The sequence below is a fragment of the Dipodomys merriami genome, unplaced genomic scaffold (assembly GCF_024711535.1).
Source record: "Dipodomys merriami isolate MVZ:Mamm:240054 unplaced genomic scaffold, mDipMer1.0.p SCAF_7, whole genome shotgun sequence".
Lineage (NCBI taxonomy): Eukaryota > Metazoa > Chordata > Mammalia > Rodentia > Heteromyidae > Dipodomys > Dipodomys merriami.
The window spans coordinates 15,655,994-15,677,345 of NW_027206290.1; the positions used below are offsets into that span (position 1 = coordinate 15,655,994).

Consider the following 21,352-nt stretch of genomic DNA (forward strand, 5'->3'; position numbering starts at 1 on the left):
CATTAGTTTTACCCCATTTAGAAACTAAAACGATGATAAAAAGCAAAGTCTACTTTATATAAATTACTGTCCAAATACAAATGCATTTCTTATACAAGTACATTTTCTCTACTATCTACATTTTACTTAATACTTCCTGATAATTATCTTTGTAAAACTTCCCATCTAACCTCCTATGTACAGCTCTGGACAGGTCTAACATTCTCTTACAAACACCCAAATTCCTTAATCTGTTCCCAAACTGAAAAACAATACAAATTTATGCTGAGTTCCTAATTTGTAATAACTTATGCCAACTGTCCTGACTAAAACCCTTAAATATAGAGAAATCTAATACATCAACATAAAATACACATATAATCTAAACTAACAAAAGCCTTTCCTGCATATATTTCTGAGGATATGGAACCAGGATGGGAAGAAGGAACAAGGGAGTCAATATTAAGAAAATCTGACAAGTTAAGTCCAAAGCTCAAACTTTACTAACCTTTTCATTCTGAAATAAACATGAAAGTTCTTGAATATACGATTCCTTTTCCAGAACCTTCTTCTTAAGATTCTGCAGCAAATATAAGAATTAGAAATTTCACAACTTGAATAATAATGGCTGACACACAAATAATCAGAGAAATAGAGGGGGGTGGAAGAAAGGGAGGGAGAGAGGGAGGGAGGGGAGAAAAGAAAGGAACAGATACAAAGTAAAAGAAAAACTTACAATATTTTCACTTTCATTATCAGTTAAGTTCTTTAACAACATGCTGGGTAAATTATCTCCTGCCTGTGAAGAAAGGAGGTTTTAAATCAATGTACAAAAACTTTATTTTTCTACATTAAAAATAAAAAAAGAAAGTCCATGAGACTCTTATCTCCAACTAACCACCAAAATAGCTAGAAGTAGAACTGTGATTTAAGTATTTCAGTGCTAGCCTTGAGCAAAACAGCTTATGGATAGTGCCCAAGCCCTGAATTCAAATCGTAGAAACAGACCAAAATACATGGACAACTACTACATATAGTACAAATTTCTAGAATAGTTATCAGAAAGTTTAGACTGTATGTTCCAAAATATACTTGCCTGTAATTTATACAACTAATTTTCTAAATCCCAAATAATTCATCAGAAATTATAAGCCAACAACAGAATTATTTTTTCTTTTGGCAGTTGTGGGACTTGAACACTGGGCCTGGGCACTGTCCCTCAGCTCTTCTGATCAAGGCTAGCGTTCTACCACTTGAGCCACAGCGCCACTTTTGGTTTTCTGGTGGTTAATTGCAGATAAGAGTCTCATGTATTTTCCTGCCTGTTCTGGCTTTGAACTGTGATCCTCAGATCTCAGCCTCCTTAGTAGCAAGGATTACAGGCATGAGTCACCAGCACGCAGCAGCAGTTTTGGTTTTTTTTTTTTAATCACCCAAAAAAATTAATTTACAAAATGGGTTCAATGCAATGCTATTTATGATTAAGCGAAATTATAAATTCCAACATTGATGGACAGGCTCCTGCTTGAGCATATGAAAAAACTATGCATTCTTTTCATATAAAAGTGTATTTACATGTACATATAAAACTATTTTAAAATGGATAATAGGTCTAAGTGAATTCACCTAAAAAAAAAAGACATACAAACAGCCAACAAGTACATGAAAAAAATGCTCAACATCTCATCATTCAGACCATAATGAGTATTGCTTCACTCCAGTAAAAATAGCAATTATCAAAAAATTAAAATATAACAAGGTATTAGGCAAGAATGGGGGGAAAAAGAGGAAATTCTTTCATAGTAAGAATGTAAGTTAGTACAACAATTAGCAAAGACAGTGAGGAGTTAGGTTCCTTAAAAAATCAGATTTTATGCTGGAAATGAACTATACAACTTAGGGGATAGGAAGGCTAGGAGAAAACAAGGGAAGGGGTGACACTGTTCAAAAAGAAATGTAGCTGTGAGTGTGGCTTAGTGGTAGAGTGCTTGACTAGCATGCATGAAGCCCTCAGTTAGATTCCTCAGAACCACATACATAGAAAAAGCAAGAATTGTCACTGTGGCTCAAGTGGTAGATCAAAAACAGTACCCAGGCCCTGAGTTCAAGTCCCAGGACTAGAAAAAAAAAAAGAAAAAGAAAACAAGAAATATACTCATTACCTGACTTATATAACTGTAACCACTCTGCAATTTTTTTGAAGTATCAGGGAGCAGTAACAACAACCACGACAAAACTCAGACTACCACGTAATCCAGCAATCCTACTCATACGTATATATCCAAAGAAAGTGAAATCAGTATGCCAAAGAGATACCTGCCATGTTAAATTAAGTGCAGCACAATTCACAATAGGCAGGAAATGGAAACCACCTAACTCTTCATCAACTAATGAATGGATAAAGACAATGTGAACATATATACAAAGGAATCCTATTTAGCTGTTAAAAATATATGAGACTTTCATTCACCACAGCATAAATGGCAATAGAGATACATACTTCATTGGAATAAGCCAGGCTCAGAAACAAATACATGACCTCATTCATATATAGAATATAAAAGTTGATTTCCTAGAAGTTGAGTGTAGAACGGTGGTTATCAGAGGCTGGGGGGGGGGGTGGAGGAAGAGTAATAGGGAGGGAAGGATAGGTAAAGACTACCCAATGGGTATTAAGTTTTAGTTGGAATAAGTAATTCTGGTATGCTATTGTAGTAACTGGTATAACTATAGATAATAATGTAGTATATACAATTCAAAAAGGCAGAAGATAAAACGTTTAAGTTTCATCATGGAAAGACAATAGATATTTGAGGAGCTATGTTTAAGTATTTTATGTATTTTATGCAGCCATCAAAGCACTAGAATGTATCAACATGTAAAATGTCTTTTATGAACTAATTTTTTTAATTTAAAAATACATGTATGTGAATTGGATAGAGTGGCCCAAGTCTATAATCCTAACTACTTAGGAGGCAGAGATTGGAGGATTGCAGTTTGAAGCTAACCTATGCATAACAGTTTGAAAAACTACCATTTCAATCACTGAATGGGAAACGTACAATATGTCTGTTAACCCAGCCATGAGAAAAGCCCAGAATGGGTGCAGTGCATGCATTAGTGATCGGTGACACAGGGAATCACAGACCAGCCAACCTGGACTTTTTGTTGTTGTTGTTCGGTTGTGGGATTTGAACTCGGCCTCAGCGCTGTCCCTGAGCTCTTCAGCTCAAGGCAAGTGCTCTACCTCTTGAGCCACAACACCACTTCTGGTTTTCTGATGGTTAATTGAAGGTAAGAGTCTCATGGACTTTCCTGCCTGGGTTGGCTTTGAACCATGATCCTCAGATCTCAGCCTTCTAAGTAGCTAGGATTACAGGCATGAGCCACCAGCACCCAGTTCAACCTGGACTTTTTATAAAGAAACACTCTACTTTGAAATAAGCAATGGAAAAAGGGGCTAAAGGCATAGCTCAAGTGTTAAAGCATATGCCTAGCAAACATGGAGGAAGGGTCCTAAATTCAATCATCAGGGCTGGGTTCAATCACCAACACCTCCAAAAAGAGAAACAATAAAATTATGCATGTATAAGTTAAAGCTCTAAAAGCGTTTATTTTATTGTAACCAGCTAATCAGCTACATGAAATACAACAAATTATGGAAATTAAAATATATTTTAATTGGATAGGATATAGTTTAATGTATCTTCTTGGACAGGAAATGAAAATACATTTTCTATGAAAACTTGTTTGTTTTATGTAAAGCTATTTGTCAAACATTAAAAGTAAGAGAAAGCCCAGCACTGGTAGCTCACTGGTGGCTACTGGTGGCCTGTAATCCTAGCTACTCAGGAGACTGAGATCTGAGGACTGCAGTTCAAAGCCAACCTGGGCAGGAAAGTCCAAGAGACTCTTATCTCGAATAAAACACCAGAAAACTGGAAGTATCATGTGACTCAAGTGGTAAAGCACTAGCCTTGAGCTGAAGAGCTGATGGACAGCGCCCAGGCCCAGAGTTCAAGCCCCATGACCAAACAAAAAAACAAAAAAAAGTAAAAGTATAATGATTAACATTTCTAACAAAAATTCAAAGAATTATTTCCACTTCAAATACACAAATATTTAATTTTTTGTGATAGAAAAATCAAGTTTCTTTCAAGTGAGAAACTTAGTATTAAATGAGTATATAGGGTCAAGTCTTACTTGTTTGTAGTCTGTCTTTCTAAAATGTTCTAAGGCCAGTTGTACACGTTTAAAAGTATCTAATTCTTTTGTTAATATTTTCTTCTGTTCAGAAATCTTCAAACTGGATGTAGAAAGGTTAGGCTGATAAAACATAAGAACATATTTTAATATATAGCATTAAGTAAAACATTCTAAAATACAGTAGTATCAAATAATAGTTTGTCTAGTAACTAAGTCATTCTTTTGCATAAAGTAATAGTAAATATTCCAACTTTATTAATAGTAGGTAGGATCTGTTGCATGATCAATAAAATAATAACTAAGACCTACATTCTAAACACAGTTCAGTATTTATTCTAAGGATTATAGAATATAATTTATTTTGGTCCTTAACTCAAACTTGTATGGTATGTTTTAAAATTATTATTCCAAATAATACGATTGAAAATAGACTTTAATTCCACCCAGAAAGTTTTATTCTAAGATTATTCTTTAGTTCAAGGCCAAGTAAGTCAACCACCAAAATATGTTTCCTTTATGGAAAGAATTACAGTTATTGACCACAGGAATAAAGAACATTATAAATACCACTTGGGTATTAAATTGTCACATATGAACACACTTATTTAGAATTAGACCTCAGTTAATGCATTTATAACTATGGTAGTTTTACATTTTTAAATGTTTGTAAATCAAATACTCACATTGTCTATACGGATTCCTTCAACGGTGTTCTTAAATAATGGCAAAAGTAATTCTACAGAACAGGCTGCCAGCTCAGCTTCCTTAAGTGTTGCCTTCAATCCAGTCTTTTCATTTAAGAAGTCTTGATTCAGGCTGATTACAATTGAAAAAAAATCCAAGTTAAATCAATCATAAAAAAATGAGTTACATTTTTATATAAATATACCACAAATTAACTATTACAGATCAATCAATTGCTCTACAAAATATGCTAAGAAATTGTCACTGAAAATGTGGGCATTTTTCCTATATTTGTGTATTTCATCCATACACAGAATAGTTTTTCTATACAGTTTCTATATACAATTTCTATGCAGTTTTTCTATATAGTTTCTACAGACAGAATAACTTTTATTAAAACAAAAAGATAGCTGGGTACCAATGGCTTACACCTATAATCCCAGCTACTCAGAAGACTGAAATCTGAGGATCATGGTTCAAAGCCAACCCAGGTGGGAAATTCCATGAGACTCTTATCTCCAATTAACCACCAGAAAACCAGGAGTGGTGCTGTGGCTCAAGTGACAGAGTGCTAGCCTTAAACCCAAGAGCTCAGGGACAGCACTGAGAACCATAGTTCAAGCCCCATGACCAAAAAAAAAAAAAAAAGGAAAAAGAAAAAAAGGCTAATATAAATATTTTGATTTGTAAAATGAATCTGTTAATGTATAGATCTTTTTTCCTTTCCTTCATTCACTTACTACTTATTTAAAAGATATGCCTTTCTAAACCATGAAAACATTCCCAAAACAAATGTAACACCAAAGCTAAAGCAATCCTCCAGGTATCTAAAATCCTTCACATTCAGTTTCAGAATGTATCTATTATCATTTTAAAAGTCGAAACTATAGTCTTCTTACTTATGTTCAGCTGGATACTACCATCTCAATCCTCTGAGCCACAAGGAAGTCTTGACCTGTCCCTGTCTGTACATACCCAAAATTATAGAACAATCTGACAAAACTTTTAACTCAGAAACAAGGTTTTAACATTTACTTAACTTCTGGGAATGGCAGGTGTTAGAGAAGAATTGAGTGAGATGATGAAGTAGGAAAGTTTATCAATATCCCAAAATCATTTGAAAGGTTTAGAGCATGTGCTGAGAAAATATTTGTCAATCCTGCCTCCAGTTTGACAAGGATTTAATTTAAAATGTTCCTGTGAAAGGTTTAGCCCCAAATTATCTCAAATTTTGGTTGGAAGCTATTTGTTTTCTTTACAACATTTTATATCAACAGTAATAATTGATGTCATCTTCCCGGCTATGTCATGTAGATTTTGTTCTTAAGCATCACTAGGTTAAAGCAAAGGGCAGAGAAGACTAAGACAAAAAACTGTCCATCAATAAACCAATGGACAGCCAGGTACACACTTGATAGCCTAAATACTCAGGAGGAGGAGATCTGAGGATCACTGTTCAAAGCAGGTGAGTTAAGAAAGTCCATGAGACTCATACCTCCAATTAACCAGCAAAAAAATAGAAGTACAACTGTAATTCAAGGGACAGAGTGACAGCCTTGAACAATAAAGAGAAGGGACAGTGTCCAAGCACTGAATTCAAACCCCAATACCAACAACAAAAAAAGAAAAAAGAAAAAAAACAGTAGACAGAAAGTCAGGAATTACTACAAATAAAACATGTCATTCATAACAAGTAAACTAGCTGGACTATATTATCAATAATGACATGATTGGTATTTAAAGATTACTAGTTAGGGGAATAATGATTCATATACATGAGTGTATTTCTCATTTTAAAAAAGTAAAATATACCAAAGTTGTAAAGTTCGTTTTCGACATACGACTTGTACCAAAGTTGTAAAGTTCGTTTTCGACATACGACTTGTACGTCTCATTGTTGTAATGGGTCAACTTTGGTGGGGGGGGGGGGGGGGGGGGAGGGAGGAGGGTTGGGTGGGGGGGGTAGGATGGGAAGGGGAAACAAAGGAGGAGGCTACAATGCTTGATAAGAAATGTACTCATGGGGCTGGGAAGTTGGCTCAGTGGTAGAGCGCTTGCCTTGCATGCCTGAGGCCCTGGGTTCGATTCCTCAGCACCACATAAGCAAAAAGAAAAAAGCCGGAAGTGGCGCTGTGGATCAAGTGGTAGAGCGCTAGCCTTGAGCTGAAGAGCTTAGGGACAGCGCTCAGGCCCAGAGTTCAGGCCCCACGACCGGACCAAAAAAAAAAAAAGAAATGTACTCATTATCTTGCCCATGTAATTGTAACCCCTCTGTACAGTATTTTCACAATAAAAAAAAAACAAACAAAATAAAAAATATAAGAAATATTTGCTATACAGCAGTATCACAAAGGACAGTATATTAGTATTCATCAGCTATACTTCTTTTTTTTTTTGGGGGGGGGGGGAGGTCCAGTCATGGTGCCTGAATTCTGGGCCTGGGTGCTGTCCTCAGCTCTTCAGCTCAAGGCTAGCGCTCTACCACTTGAGCCACAGCGCCACTTCTGGCTTTTTTCTTTTTGTTTATGTGGTGCTGAGGAATCGAACCCAGGGCCTCAGGCATGCAAGGCAAGTGCTCTACCACTGAGCCACCTTCCAAGCCCCATCAGCTATACATCTAATACCCATATTTTTTCTAGCTGTTTTTCCTTTATTGTAAGGTGATGTACAGAGGGGGTTACAGTTACGTAAGTAAGGAAGTGAGTACATTTCTTGTTTAACTTGTTACTTTTTTAATATTTTATTATCTTATGTAGTTAGACAAAGGGTTGCCATTCACTGAAGCAGTCTATGAACACAGTGCATCTTGATCAATATCACCCCTTTCAACATTCTCACCCACCCCTCCCAACCCACCACTTCTCTTACTTTTAGGGCATGTATTAAATTTTTTGTCAGTTAGCAAAACAGTTTATGTGTACAATGCATCTTGACCTGTGTCATCACTTCAACATCTTTACCCCCTTCAACCCACCCCATCCCTTATAGTTCTCAATTTTATGGTGTATATACAATGAATTCTTCCTTACATTCTTACATTTTCATTTACCTGAGTTTAAAAGATTTACTTTACAAATTTACTGTACCATTCCATCATTAAGATACACAAGTACAACGACAACTAGGTGGCTTATACCTGTTATTTCTAGCACTCATTGGTAAAGGCAGGGTTATCTCAAGTTGGAGGCCAGCCTGAGCTATGGAATAAAGAGACTTAGTCTGAAAAACCTGAAAAAACTAAATTCTGCAAAATGAATATATTTGTAGTTGGATTAAATAAATATATTTTAAAGATAATTGCTAAATTTGTAAAAGATACTTTGAAAGAATACTTATTATGGACAAAACATGACATACTAAAATCAGAAAATTAGACTTCCCCAAATAATGATGACAATACCTGCTGATATGTCCATCACTGGCATAAAATTGCAAATGTTCTTTGGAATGACTACCATCATTGGTAAATGTCTCCATAAATTCAATAAATAGATTCAGTAACTTCTCCACAGAAACTGAAATTTAGGAAAAATTTTAGTTATTAAACATCATTTCAGTAGACCTTTTTTCCTCTCATTACCCTATGATATAACATAAAGATTCAAATTTTGATGTAAAAGCACATTTCAAAGATCAAAATTTTAACTACTACTCACTGTTACACTAAAAATAGACCAAAATTTCATAGCACACTGATCAATTGCCGATTTCCATATACTGTTTCCAAAAGGCCTGTTAGTCTCTACATAATTATGAAAATAGACATCTTTATTAGTCTATTTCTTGAAGTATTATACTTATAGTACTGTATCTCATCCAATTGAGAAAAAAACACACAAACAGAATTAACAAAGATACTCAGATTACATGCTCATTCAATAAGGAACATAGTATTCATGCCTAGAACTGTACAAATTTAGCATACTTTTAAATGCATTTGACACGTGCTACAAAGACAGGTTATTCTTTTGAAAGTAGACTTTTCCAAATTAAATTGATTCATCCCTATTCCTGGATAGTCTTTCTTTGGGAATAATATAAATAGACAAATGACTTCCAAACTTTAACAAAGAATCTGTTTTCTTTCAAACATAAAGATGTCTTCTTAAATGTGAATGTCTATAAATTTCTTCGACCCTGTTCCAATTTAGTAGTGAGTTTGACCTTTATCAACTACCAAGGCTATATTTTCACAATGTATTTTCCTGACTTAATTTTATGCTCAAACAAAATCACAGATTATATTCAAGAATTTTTTTGCATTGTTTTCAAATAATCATGATCTCAATGATACTCAGTGAAGGAATACAAAGGTGCAATGCTTATGTACTTCTGATCAGATGAAATAATATTTATCAAAATAAACTCAAAGAAATGGTAATAAGAGGTTTTATTCGTTGTTGCTGTTTTTGTTTTTTGTTTTTGTCTTCTTTATCCATCTTTGGGAAGCCAAGAGGGGCGGGGCACAGAAATGGAGGGACAAAGGGTGAACAAATGCTACAGTGGTACTCTATGTTGAAAATGAACTATACAACTTGTGGGTGGGATGGGATGGGAAACAGAGACCAAGAGGGAAGGAGTGACATTGTACAAAAAGAAATATACTCATTTCCTGATTTATGTAACTGTAACCCCTCTGTATATCACCTTTAGAAAAACAAAACTTAAAAATAAAAATATAAATTTTTAATATTTTAAGTAGAATATGAAGTTGCAGGTTTAAAATTATTCAAATTTAATTAGCAATTCAGAACCTTCTCAAATTGTAAAAATGTATTAATTTTGTGTGAATATTGTATAGACTGCAGAGACAAATGTTTAGGATATGTCAATGAATATCTCATGTTTTTTAAATGCCAGAAGCTGAAATCCAAATGGAAGTGCTAACTATCATATAGCTTAAGTTGATCCTCTTGGCTGCAGAAAACATGAAGCATCACAAGGGCAATATGATACTTTGGGCTATTTATAGTCTAGAGGAATTTAAAATATTTGCACATACACAAATCAAGTAAGTCAGAGCAAATTTATTTATATGCAATAGCTACGGCCTCTTAGAAAGGAACTGTTTTTTACCTTTAAATTATGTTTCTGTAGATTGGAAATTGCAAGATTTTTTTAAAATGCTACTGGAGTTTGAATTTTGGTCCTCCTGTTGGTGCTCTACTGCTTGAGAGATGTTTCTAACTCTGTTTTCTGCTGGTTATTTTAGAGATGAAGAAGCACAAACTCTTGTCAAGGCTGACTCTTAGTGTCATCTTACGGATCTCAGCATCCTGAATAGCAAAGAAGAATGAATTACTGACATTTGGCAAAAAAAGGAATGTCTTATTTATAATTGAATGCTAAACACTAAGAGCTTAATTAGATTAAACAATAATCGGAGGAGAGAATCTAGAGTTTATAGCCCTCAGTAAATATGATTAATAGACTGCCTTCTTTCTTATTCATACTTTGTTTCATCATTTTAGGATTAAAAGAAAATTGTTCCTATACCATAAAACCTTAAAAACAGCCTAAGAATATAAGAATATTCAATTTACATAACATATTTTGCAGGCTGAGATCTGGTTTAGTATCATTATTTTAAATAAGTTCTTACTTGGCTTTGGGAGCTAATGGCAGCCATATACACAACTATTTTAAAAGGTTTATCACAAGATAAAATTTTAAGACCAAAATTTTTTTCTTCATCTATAGTTGTGATTATCTTAAAGAATAAGCAAACACAGTTAAGTCATTGGGAAAATAACAGAGATCTAAAACTGATATCTAGCCCAACATTCTATAAAGCTTTCATTACAGAGTTTTTAAAGTACAGTGAATGAAATATGTAAGTCTCAGATACTTCCACAGAAAGTATCAATAACTATATTCTCAAGGACAAAGCTTACTTAGATACTATGCCTGATCTTAGCCAAAAGGCTGAGAAATGACAAGGAGAAAAAAATATTCAGAGGCTCAATGGCACATCACTAATTCTGTGTTGTTATAATTCTATAGACAAACATATATGTATACTAAACAAAAATATATTTTCTGTAGTATATATACCTTGCTTATAATTGCAACACTCCAGGAGCCTGAGGCAAGAGAATTGCAAATCCTAGGCCACACAGGCAACACAGCAAGACTGTGTCTCAAAAACAAAAACAAAAACATACCTTTGCAAAACATATTATCATTTTAATTGACAATTGTATATTTTTATGAAGCAGATGTTTTGCAACAAAATGTTTTAATTATGTGGAATACACTGCCAATTGACAAAAGTATTGTGCTTCTGTAGAACTAGTTTATGAAACATTTCTGCAAACATATGTAATAACCAAATCCTTAAAGATTACTTTTTTTTTTTTTTTTAAGTCTTTAAAAGTCTTGGCGCTGGTGGCTCACACCTTTAATCCTAGCAACTCAGGACGCTGAGCTGAGGACCGGAAAGTCCGTGAGACTCTTTATCTCCAATTAACCACCAGAAAACCAGAAGTGGTACCTTGACTCAAGTGGCAGAGTGCTCACCTTGAGCTGAAGAGCTCAAGGACAGCGCCCAGGCCCAGAGTTCAAGCCCCATGACTGAGGCCCACACCCTCCCAAAAAATGTCTTTGAGAAATTATTTGAAGAAATTAGTATCCTATGTAAGAATAACATTACCAAAAATGCATATATTTAAATCTTTTCCCAGAAGTGTTCATGGAGTATGCTGATGTAGCTACATTCATTAGGCCATTTTTGTTCATTGATAGATAGCTGTTCAAGGACAATGATACTGCAATGGTCAGAGAAAAAGAAAATCTAATGATGACCTCTTAGCCTCTCAATCACTGTTAAGTAAACAGACCAACATCATACAAATACAACTAATTTCTCTGGAGGAAAAAAAGGATATGAATCCTTCAGACTTTTCTTTCCCCTAACATTGATTTTTGAAAAAGACTTCAAACAAAAGCACACAGTCTCTCTGGAAAAACAAAAAACAAAAACCATGAAATACTTTGCAAGGATCATAAAGTAGTTGTTGGAATGCTGCTTTTGTTTTCTCCCTCTCCCACTATTGCTATCTAGTCAAAATGCACGAAAAAGTTAACTATGGTACCGTAACATTTCATAAAAGAAAGTATAGGAAACTTGGGAATAGTGGGAGAGGGAAAATGACCAGAGGGTAAAAAAAAATTTTTAATGTTCTGAGTAAAAGCTAAATCATGTTCTGAGTAAAAGCAAAAATTGGGAAATAACTTTTTCTAATACAAAAAGATTATTAACTTGAATAACTAGCTATAATGTTCTACAATGAAAAAAAAAGGGAATATTTACAGGAGCTATAATGAGGGAGTATAGGGGGAACACTAACAGCAAGAATGTCTGAACAGGAGGAGGTAACAATGCTTGATAGGAAATGTACTCATTACCTTGCTCATGTAACTGTAACCCCTCTGTACAGTATTTTTACAATAAAAAATATATATGGAAAAGAAAAAAAAGAATGTCTGAACAAATACAAAAATGTACACTTCAAGGCCTAAGGTGGGATTTCCCTTCTCAAAGCTACTGTAGTGAAAACTCCAGCCTATCAAGAACCCTAAATAACTAGTTTTCACAATCAAGAGTGTTCATGTTTCTCTGCTCTTCTCTAGCTCTTCTCTTTTCTAGCTCTCTCTTAGCTCTTTTCCCCAGCTCTCTCTTTTTTTTCTTTCTCTCCCAGCTCGCTCTCTTTCACAGGCCTTTCCCCACCACGTGGAGGACCAAGATGGCCTGGTGCCAGCCTGAACGATGAATAAACCTACCCCTTACCTGAAAAAAAAAAAAAAAAGAGTGTTCATGCTTTAGCTTTTGTTTAAATTTGCTACTCTGTAAGAGCAAATATACCTAACACTTTCTGCCTCGAAAATTACCTAAGACAGTGGCAGCCTACAAAGGGTTCTTAAATAGCTATTAGGATGAACAAACCATGTTTATGTTCAGCAGGACACTGCTGACCTGTAGTGGGCCAATCTGTACAGACCAACTACCCATGAGAAGTACCAAAGATGTTTAGAATACCATGTAGTCCCAAATAAAGTCAATATTCTTTACCAAATAAAAGTTTTCATTCAACTTGATGTCTATTTTTATCACTTATTTAGCAATTTATATCATCTCACAAAAAGCTTTCTAGAGGTGCTCGTAGCATCTAGTACCTATAGGCAAAGGGAAACAAGGTTTCCTCTTAGAACTGGTTTGCCCAAAATCACAAGAGCTGGTGGGGCTGTTTTGAACTAAAAACCATGAGATACTAATATATGAGTGCATATAAAGATCCACTCCACACAAAGCAATGTACAAACTTTACTTAATACAGTCAGGTCTTTAATACCACTCACAAATTCCAATTATACTCAAAAGATTAAAATTGTTCTGGTCAAAGAATGAGGAGAATTCAGTGTGTTCTGGTCAAAGAATGAGGAGGATTCAGAGTGAGGTAGGTACAGGGAAAACCTAGCGAGAGAGCTGTGACTTAGACCACTTAAACCCAGTACTTCTCCTTTATCGCATCACAAACGTCTACAGAAAAATAATCAGGAATCCTGGAAGAGGACTTCTTTCCTGGGGCTCCAGTGGCACATGCCTCACTTTAAAGAGCTGCAGGGCTTCTCTGAATCTGGTATTTAATTTGTTAGATGCTTGAAAAAAAGAAACAAAGGATTAGGCAGTATTATTTCTGAAGCTCAGCACTAATCTGGGGTTTGCACTGAGCAAGCCCACCTCTCGCTAACACGGGCCCCAACGTCCCAGGGCCAAGTCGACCCGCCGCCTCTTTGGGGTACACCGAGGGTGAACACAAGAAACACGCCACGCCACGCCAGGGGGTTCAGCCGGGGGGGGGGGGGCGCCACAACTGTCAATTCCTGGACCCGCCCCAGTCCCAAACTTCCGAGGGTGGCGGCCAAAGCAATCGCTCAGACAAGCAAACGGTTCCCATTGCGCCACAGCAGGACCCTGCCCACGCCCCCCACAAGGCCCGCCCCGGCTCGACCCCCGCCGCTGCGTTATCACGTCACCGTGACGTCAGCCGCCGCGACCCACGAAGGGCCAGGAGGTCCTTGGAGGGTGACGTTCCGCGGTGGGTGTGGGAAGGCCGGCCAGTGTACCTGTGATATCCTTCTGGGTTAGCTGGGAGGAAACGGGAAGCGTAGAGTGAGTGAAAGTCTAAGGGTGGAGGCAGAGGTCAGGAGGCCAGAAGCAGGAGGATTCCTTGAACAGCTTGAGGACCAAGAGTGCCCTTCTAAGGGGTGTTGTAGCACAAACGCCGTGTTGGTAACCGACGAGCGGCTTCTCTGGCAACCCCCGTCCCGCCCCTTCCGGCGTCCCGCAGCCGGCGTAGTTGATTGGTCCCTGATCGGGAGAGCGGGCTCCTAGCCTGCTTCTACCGGCGGAAGTCTGGAGGCGGAACCAAGGTGATTTTCTTTTCCCTTCCTCAAGGCTTTGTTTTATTTCTAGGGCAGCACTTGTGCTTAGTTACCGGAAAACGTAACTAAGCTCATCCACCACAGAAAACAAGGCTGATTCCAGAAAGGTCTGGAAGTGTTCTCGTTTTGTTTTAAAGGGGAGGTTGGAAAAAGCCAAAGCAAAACTGCAATTGAAGGAAACCTCACCTTTAGTGTATGACGTTTATTTTACCTGGGGCTCAGGTGTCTTTTTATCCTGTGAGAGAACTCAGTTGTGGTGTTGGAAGTGCCTCCAGAAAGCCAGCTCCTGATATCTGTCCTACAGCCATCTGGTATGATTTTTAAACGGAATAAGAATAGCTTAGAAATTCATTCAGTACTTCTGTGCTCCTGATATGAGTGTGCTTAGAGCAACTACTAACAGCCGCTTAACCACGTATGCTCCCATCTCATATTTGATTTTACTGAAGAGCATCAGCAATTCGATTCAGCGATGCCTTATTTTTCCCCAGCCCTATGATTACCCAGCAAAGGATCATGAAAGTTAAAATTTTCAAACGAGTAATAATTGTGCCCTGTTTACAAAGTGATGGACATTGAAATTTATCACGGATAGTTTGTGGCCTTCCGCAAGTCAACTAACATCTCTAAGCCTCTTTTCTAAGAAAAGGAAGAGGAGACTGGAGTTGGGGCATCAGTGGCTCAAGCCTGTATTGTAAACCTATCTACTCAGATAGATCTAAGAAACATGGTTCAAAACCAACACAGGCAGACATATCCAATTACCTAATAAAAAGCAGTAAATAGAGCCGTGGTTCATGCAGTAGAATGCAAACCTTGAGGAAAAAAAGTTGGGAGACAACACTAGGCCCTGCACTCAAGCCCTCAGTATGGTAACATAAAAAATAAAATAAGATGTATACACAATTCTGGTCTATTCGGTGTTAACCAGAGATTCTAGCTTAAGTTACTAACTTATCATAATGAAAGAAATAACTGTAAGTGGAACTGTGGCTCAAGTGGTAGAGCTTTTGACTTGAGCTGAGGAGCTGAGGGATAGTGCCCTGGCCCAGAGAAAATAAATAAATAAATAATAACTGTAAAAAGAAGTTCATTTTTTTAATCAATGTATTCAATTAATTGTATTGCTATTGTAGTGGGGACATGCATTGAGACCACTTAGTTCACAGTGAAAATGTAGAAGATTTTTATTGAGCGAAAAGTGCTGCGCTGCCAGGACCACACCTGGAGTCAGGATCCTTAGAAACAGCCCCTGAGTGCTAGCCCACATTGGCTTTTAAGCATTTTTGGCTGGGGTGGGAAAAGGGGGAGGTTGGGTATTGATTTTAGGCAATGATTGTTAGAAGAAATTTGCACCGTAAGTTTAAATTTTCCACCAAGGTTTTGCTAGTGGGAAGCAGGGGAATAGAACAAAGGGTAATGATGGTTCTGCTGGGTTAGGACTGGCATTGTTCAGAAAATAGCAGAAGCAAAGTTACAGTTACTAGCTAAAATAGCTAGTTAGTTGCTATAGCCACAGAAAGCACAGTTACATTTATATCTTAAAATCATTCATTATCCATTTTACACAATCCAATTTTATATTCCATCCTTATTTCCTCCACCATATCACTATCAGATGTAATCATAAAGCAATCATAAAATCTAAAAGATTTCCTGTAAACATATAGTCTCAAATTTACAATTTTAACTGAATTATCCAAGTAGAGTAAGTGGCATCCCAATCTATATCTAATCTGCCCCTAAAACCAGATGCAATAGTGAGTTTTGTGACAGGAAAATGAGAAAAACCATTCCAGCCCATCACAAAACCCTAATCTTCTAAGTATTAGAAGTATGTAGGGAAAGAAAAAAAAAAGTCTAAGGATTTCTACTTCATGGAAATAAAAGAAATATTTTATTTCGTGGAGTTGAAATATTCTGTAAATAGTTACATATTTGTTCTACGAAGAGGTAAATGTCATATGTTAGGTTTTAAGGGTTATATAGTCCCTTTCATACTGCTCATATTGTTGCAAAGAAGAAATAGAGAATTTGTAAACATGGTTTTGGAGGAACAAAGGGACCTAGATGGCAATTAATAATTACATTACTCTCAATAGCAATACAGTTGGAACCCTTGTGGATGAGGCATTGAGAATCACATCTTTACAAGTTTAAATTCTGTTTTTAAAATGGAGTCTAAAATATTTACACTACAGATGACTTTAGGTCTCAGACCATGTTTATGTCATTAGGTGTCATTTCATTTTTTTCTATTTTAGTCAACATTACCTTAGGCACTCCCAACCAAGCAAAGACTTGATATGTCTCATTAATAAGCCTACAAGCTGGAAAGGCTATTATTTCATCCACACAGCTAAATTTGCAAGAGATAGGAGAAATTCATAGAAATATCTGAAGGAAGACGATTTAGAACTGTGGTCTGAGCTCTGTCCATGTCCACTGCTGCTCTTACATTCCAGCAATTTGGTTTTCTTCTATCCATTTCCTACAGATTAGCCAGAGTGATCTTTACAAATGAATATCTGAAAGCTTGTAATATTTTTAAAAGCCAAGGTTTGGGTACCAGGTAGCTCCCACATGAGAGTAAACTTGTTGAGCTACAAGGCTTCCATGATCTTGGTCCTAGTGGTACTCCAATGCCACAGTGTCCTATGGACCCTTCCACTCCATAAGCTGTGCTTATTCCTTCCCCTCTCTCTGCCTACACTATGTCTCTCTCAGCTTCATGGTCTCTTTCTACCTTTTCTATCAATAAGGCTAAACAAGGAAAGTAAAAGACCTCCAAAGTGAAAAATTATAAAATACTGAAGAAAGAAACTGAAGAAGATATTAGAAGATAAAAAGACCTCCTCCATACATTGGTCAGATTTATGTTGTGAAAATGGCCATACTGTAAAATATTATATAAATTTTGATTCCTATCAAAATTCCAATGTCCTTCACCACAGAACTGGTAAAACATCAACTGAAAACTCATAAAGAAGCACAAAAATTCCCAAATAGCCAAAGCAATACTGAGCAAAAAGCAATACTATAGACATTACAATGCCCAATTCCAAACAATATTACAGAGCTATGGTAACTGAAATATGGTATCAGTACAAAAATAGACACCAATGGGATAGGAATAGCATAGAATATTCAGAAGTAAATCCAAGCAGCTCTAGCCATAAGGTTTTCAACAAAGGTGCCAAATCCTATGTAAGAGAAAAGACATCCTCTTGTAAGCAGTATTGGGAAAATGGGATACCCATATAGAGAAAACCAAAACTATATTCCCTATCCCTCACTCACTATACCAAAATCACCTGAAAGTGGATCAAGAACCTTAATATAAGAACTAAGGCTTTGAAACTACTAGGGAAAGCACAGAGGAGACACTTTTAAGATATAGGCATGAGCAATGACTTTCTGGGTTTTTTTGTATTTTTGTTTGTTTTTTTGTTTGTTTTTTGTTTTTTGGTGGTTTTTTTGGCGGTCATGGGCTTCAACTCTGGGCTTAGGCGCTGTCCTTGCATTCTTCAGCTCAAGGCGAGCACTCTACCGCTTGAGCCACAGTGCCACAATGACTTTCTGAATGAGACTCCAGTAGGTCAGGCAGCAATAGCAAGGATGATTGCATCAAATTAAAAACCTTCTGGGCTGCTAATGTGGCTTAGTAGTAGAGTGCTTGACTAGCATGCATGAAGCCCTGGATTTGATTCCTCAGTACCTCATAAACAAAAAAAAAAGCCAGAAGTGGTGCTGTGGCTCAAGTAGTATTGTGCTTTAGCAAAAGAAGCTTGGACAGTTCAAGCCCAGGACTGGCAAAAAAAAAAATAATAAATAAAAACCTTCTGCACCGCAGGGAATAATTACCAGAGTGAAGAAAACCTACAGAATGGGAGAAATCGTTTGCTACCTATTCATCTGATAGGGCATCAATATCGAGAATTTATGAAGAACTCAGAAATTAATAGTGGAAATAAAAGTAGGAGAATTAGGGGGGATGAGTGGGGTTGAGATAGATGGAGAAGAATTTCAAGAGGGGTAATTCTGATCAAGATGCATTGTACTTGTAAAAATGACATGTTCAATTGAAACCCCTTTGTACATCTACTTAAAGATAATTTTAAAAATACCAAAACAATCCAGCCTATAAATGGACAAATGAACTGAACATACACCTCTTAATAGGAAAAGCATAAACAGCCAATAAATGTATGAAAATAATGTTCAACATCTTCAGCCATTGAGGAAACACAAATCAAAAGAACATAGAGACTTTATCAGGAAAAAAAACAAAAATCATGTGCTGACAGTATTAAGTGAAAAAGAAGCAGTGTATTGTATGAAAAGAGAGAAGGTTAACTACACATGGTTGGTGGGAATATAGATTAGTACAGCCATTATGCAAATTAGCATGGAGGTTATTAAGAAACTAAAAGAACTTCTGTCTGATCAGATATGCCAACATACAATAGATTTTTCTGTATATTTATTTTCACAGTACTATTCACAATAGTTGAATTTTGATGGACAAAGATGGAATTAGATAAAGGAATAAAGGAAATGTGATTTATATGTATAGTGGACCATTCATCCATAAAGAAGAATGAAATCTTGCCTGCAAAGAAATGGCACTGAAGATAATAATGATGATAAGTGAAATAACCCAGACTCATACAAGTCTCATTTGTTTTCTCTCATAAGTAGAATCTAGATTCTCTACAAAAATGTAAAAGTATAAGAGGGCTATTTGGGAAGAAAGGTGCCCAGGTGAAAGTGAATTAGAAGAGTAATGGGAGGTAAGTACAATTAAATTATATTCATGTGTGAAAATGTCATGACAAAACTCATTATTTTATGCAATTAAAACACACTAATAAAATCATGACACAGACTTCCTCTTTCATTGGGGTTATAACCAACAATCTTTTACCATAATCATTCATCTGTTTTCTACAAACAATCCTGATGAAAGAAGCTGTTGGTGAAGCTGAAATGTAAATTTATCACGTAATTCCTACTTCATATTCAGATGACAATCATAAACCAAAAGTGAAGAGTCCTGAATTAATTTATATTTATATTGACATTGTATGAGAGCATGATATATATGAAAATATTGTTTTCATCTTGACCTAGATTCAGAATCTGCATTTGAACAGGTGATGATTCTTAGTTATAAGGAAATTTTAAAGTCTCTTTTCCAATTAGTACTTGCTACTCTCTGGAAAAGAAGCCGGTGTGGTTTGATTTCCTTTGCTGAGGATTTTATTCTAAGCCCCAGATACCTGCATTCCCACAACAGAAGAGGGAGCTCTAATCCAGTTCCCAAATCTTTTCTGATGGGCTGTGTGTTAGCAGTGTTGGCTGGATATAATGATGTATTAAAAACAGGAGAAATAGAGAAAAGAAAACAGAAATGACCTGATATTCCTTAGTGGGATTGGAGGCAGCAAAAAGAATTGGGCATATCACTGGGAGCGCAGATGTACTAAGACCAGAGTGAGAGCAGGAAGAAAAAGAAGTAAATTAGACTAGGGAAAAGCAGTCAAGTTCTAGTAGTACTTCTGTATAGTCTTCTCTAAATCTTCCTTCCTAGTTAATTTTCATCTCTTCAAAAAATTTCCCTTGCCTGACTCTACCTGTAATCCTAGCTACTTAGGAGGCTGAGATTTGAGTATCATGGTTTGAATCCAGCACAGGCAGGAAAGTTTGTGAGAATCTTATCACCAATAAACTACTCAAGAAAAGCCAGAAGTGGAGTCGTGGCTCAAGTGATAGAGTGCTAGCCATGAACACAAAAATTCAGGGGGAAGTGGTGCTGTGGCTCAAGCAGTAGAGCTCTCCCCTTGAGCTGAAGAGCACAGGGACAGGGCCCAAGCCCAGAGTTCAAGCCCTACAACCAACCAAAAAAAAAAAAAAAATCAAAGATTGCGCCCAGGTTCTGCGTTCAAGCCCCAGGGCTGGTGCCATAAATAAATAAAATCCCTTACATTTCTGCTTCCTATTTTCTTCTCTGGAAAATAACAATAGCATAACAATATACCCATATAATGTTGTATTATATCCAGTACATAATAATTTATAGAAGGCAATTTTATGCCTGCTTTGCAAATGAGAAATGTTTTATATACTCCTATCATTTTCATTATTGAATTGCTATTCATAGTAGTTCTTACTTTCCATTCATTTTGTCCAAATTGTGTATATATGTGTACAAAGTAACCTACTTGCTTATTGTAATAGTGAATTAGACAAAGAATGTGGGGAATAGAATGTGATTAAGCAGATTAATGTTCCTTGCTTAGAAACGATTAAATCAAGCCTCGAGAGTTTAAGTGAGCCACGCACAGTGGTTCATGCCTGTAATTCCTTACTTGAGGGACAGATGTAAAAAAAAAATTGTGATTCAAGGGCAGCCTGGGCAAAAATGTTACTAAGACCTTACCTGAAAAATAATGTGGACATGGTGATACATACCTGGAATCACAGCTACTTGGAAAGCATAGATAGGAAAATTGTGGGTGGGGGCTGACCAGGACAAAAAGTGTAAGACTCTATCAGAAAAATTAACTGAAGCAACAGTAGAACAAGGCTCTCTCTTCAAATTTCAGTAGTGAAAAAATACTTAAAAATTCTGTGAAGAAAATGAATATAACCAATCTCTGCTGCTCTACTTTATGTGGTATATATTCTGTGGATATGGAGAAAAAGAATTTTGGAGAACCTATGAGCCTAATCCTACCCTGGTATCCACGGTTCTTCAAGAGACATAACTACCTTTATTATTCTTCAGTGTCGTTTCCACAGACATGAAAGTCATTTTCTGTGATCCATGATATCAGGTATGTGAACAATATAAAATACCATACAAGCATGACCAGTTCTTTTTCATAATAACTGTGGATACCCAGTCCTTATTTCTGGGAGGGTCTTCAGAGTATCCAAATTCAGCGCCACCTTCCATGATGAGACCTGTCCTTATATTATTTAATTGTGGAATCTTTCAATCACCAGCCTCTCAGATGGTTGTCTCTGTGAGCCA

General features: G+C 36.5%; 1 protein-coding gene and 1 long non-coding RNA gene across 5 annotated transcripts in view; one reads left to right on the top strand and one right to left on the bottom strand.

Annotated features, from left to right (window-relative positions):
* The window catches only part of Odf2l (outer dense fiber of sperm tails 2 like), a 46,543-nt gene extending 32,463 nt beyond the window's left edge, over positions 1–14,080 (bottom strand). For 2 of the 4 annotated variants that reach the window (XM_070007518.1, XM_070007522.1), the window contains exons 1-7: positions 13,996–14,080; positions 9,946–10,145; positions 8,270–8,384; positions 4,869–5,001; positions 4,183–4,305; positions 716–778; positions 488–559 (exon numbers count right to left, since the gene is read on the bottom strand). In XM_070007518.1, coding sequence (XP_069863619.1) covers positions 488–559; positions 716–778; positions 4,183–4,305; positions 4,869–5,001; positions 8,270–8,346 — 468 coding nt within the window. In that variant the 5' untranslated portion in view covers positions 8,347–8,384; positions 9,946–10,145; positions 13,996–14,080. Of the gene's footprint in view, positions 1–487; positions 560–715; positions 779–4,182; positions 4,306–4,868; positions 5,002–8,269; positions 8,385–9,945; positions 10,146–11,521; positions 11,637–13,609; positions 13,870–13,995 lie in introns of those variants that run through there. The other 2 variants (XM_070007519.1, XM_070007521.1) reach the window with 2 other exon arrangements.
* A 97-nt stretch (positions 14,081–14,177) lies between these two features.
* Positions 14,178–21,094, top strand: LOC138817136 (uncharacterized). Its single transcript, XR_011368768.1, has 3 exons — positions 14,178–14,301; positions 18,809–19,106; positions 20,922–21,094. It is a non-coding gene; the product is annotated as an uncharacterized lncRNA (long non-coding RNA).
* Positions 21,095–21,352: the final 258 nt, after the last annotated feature.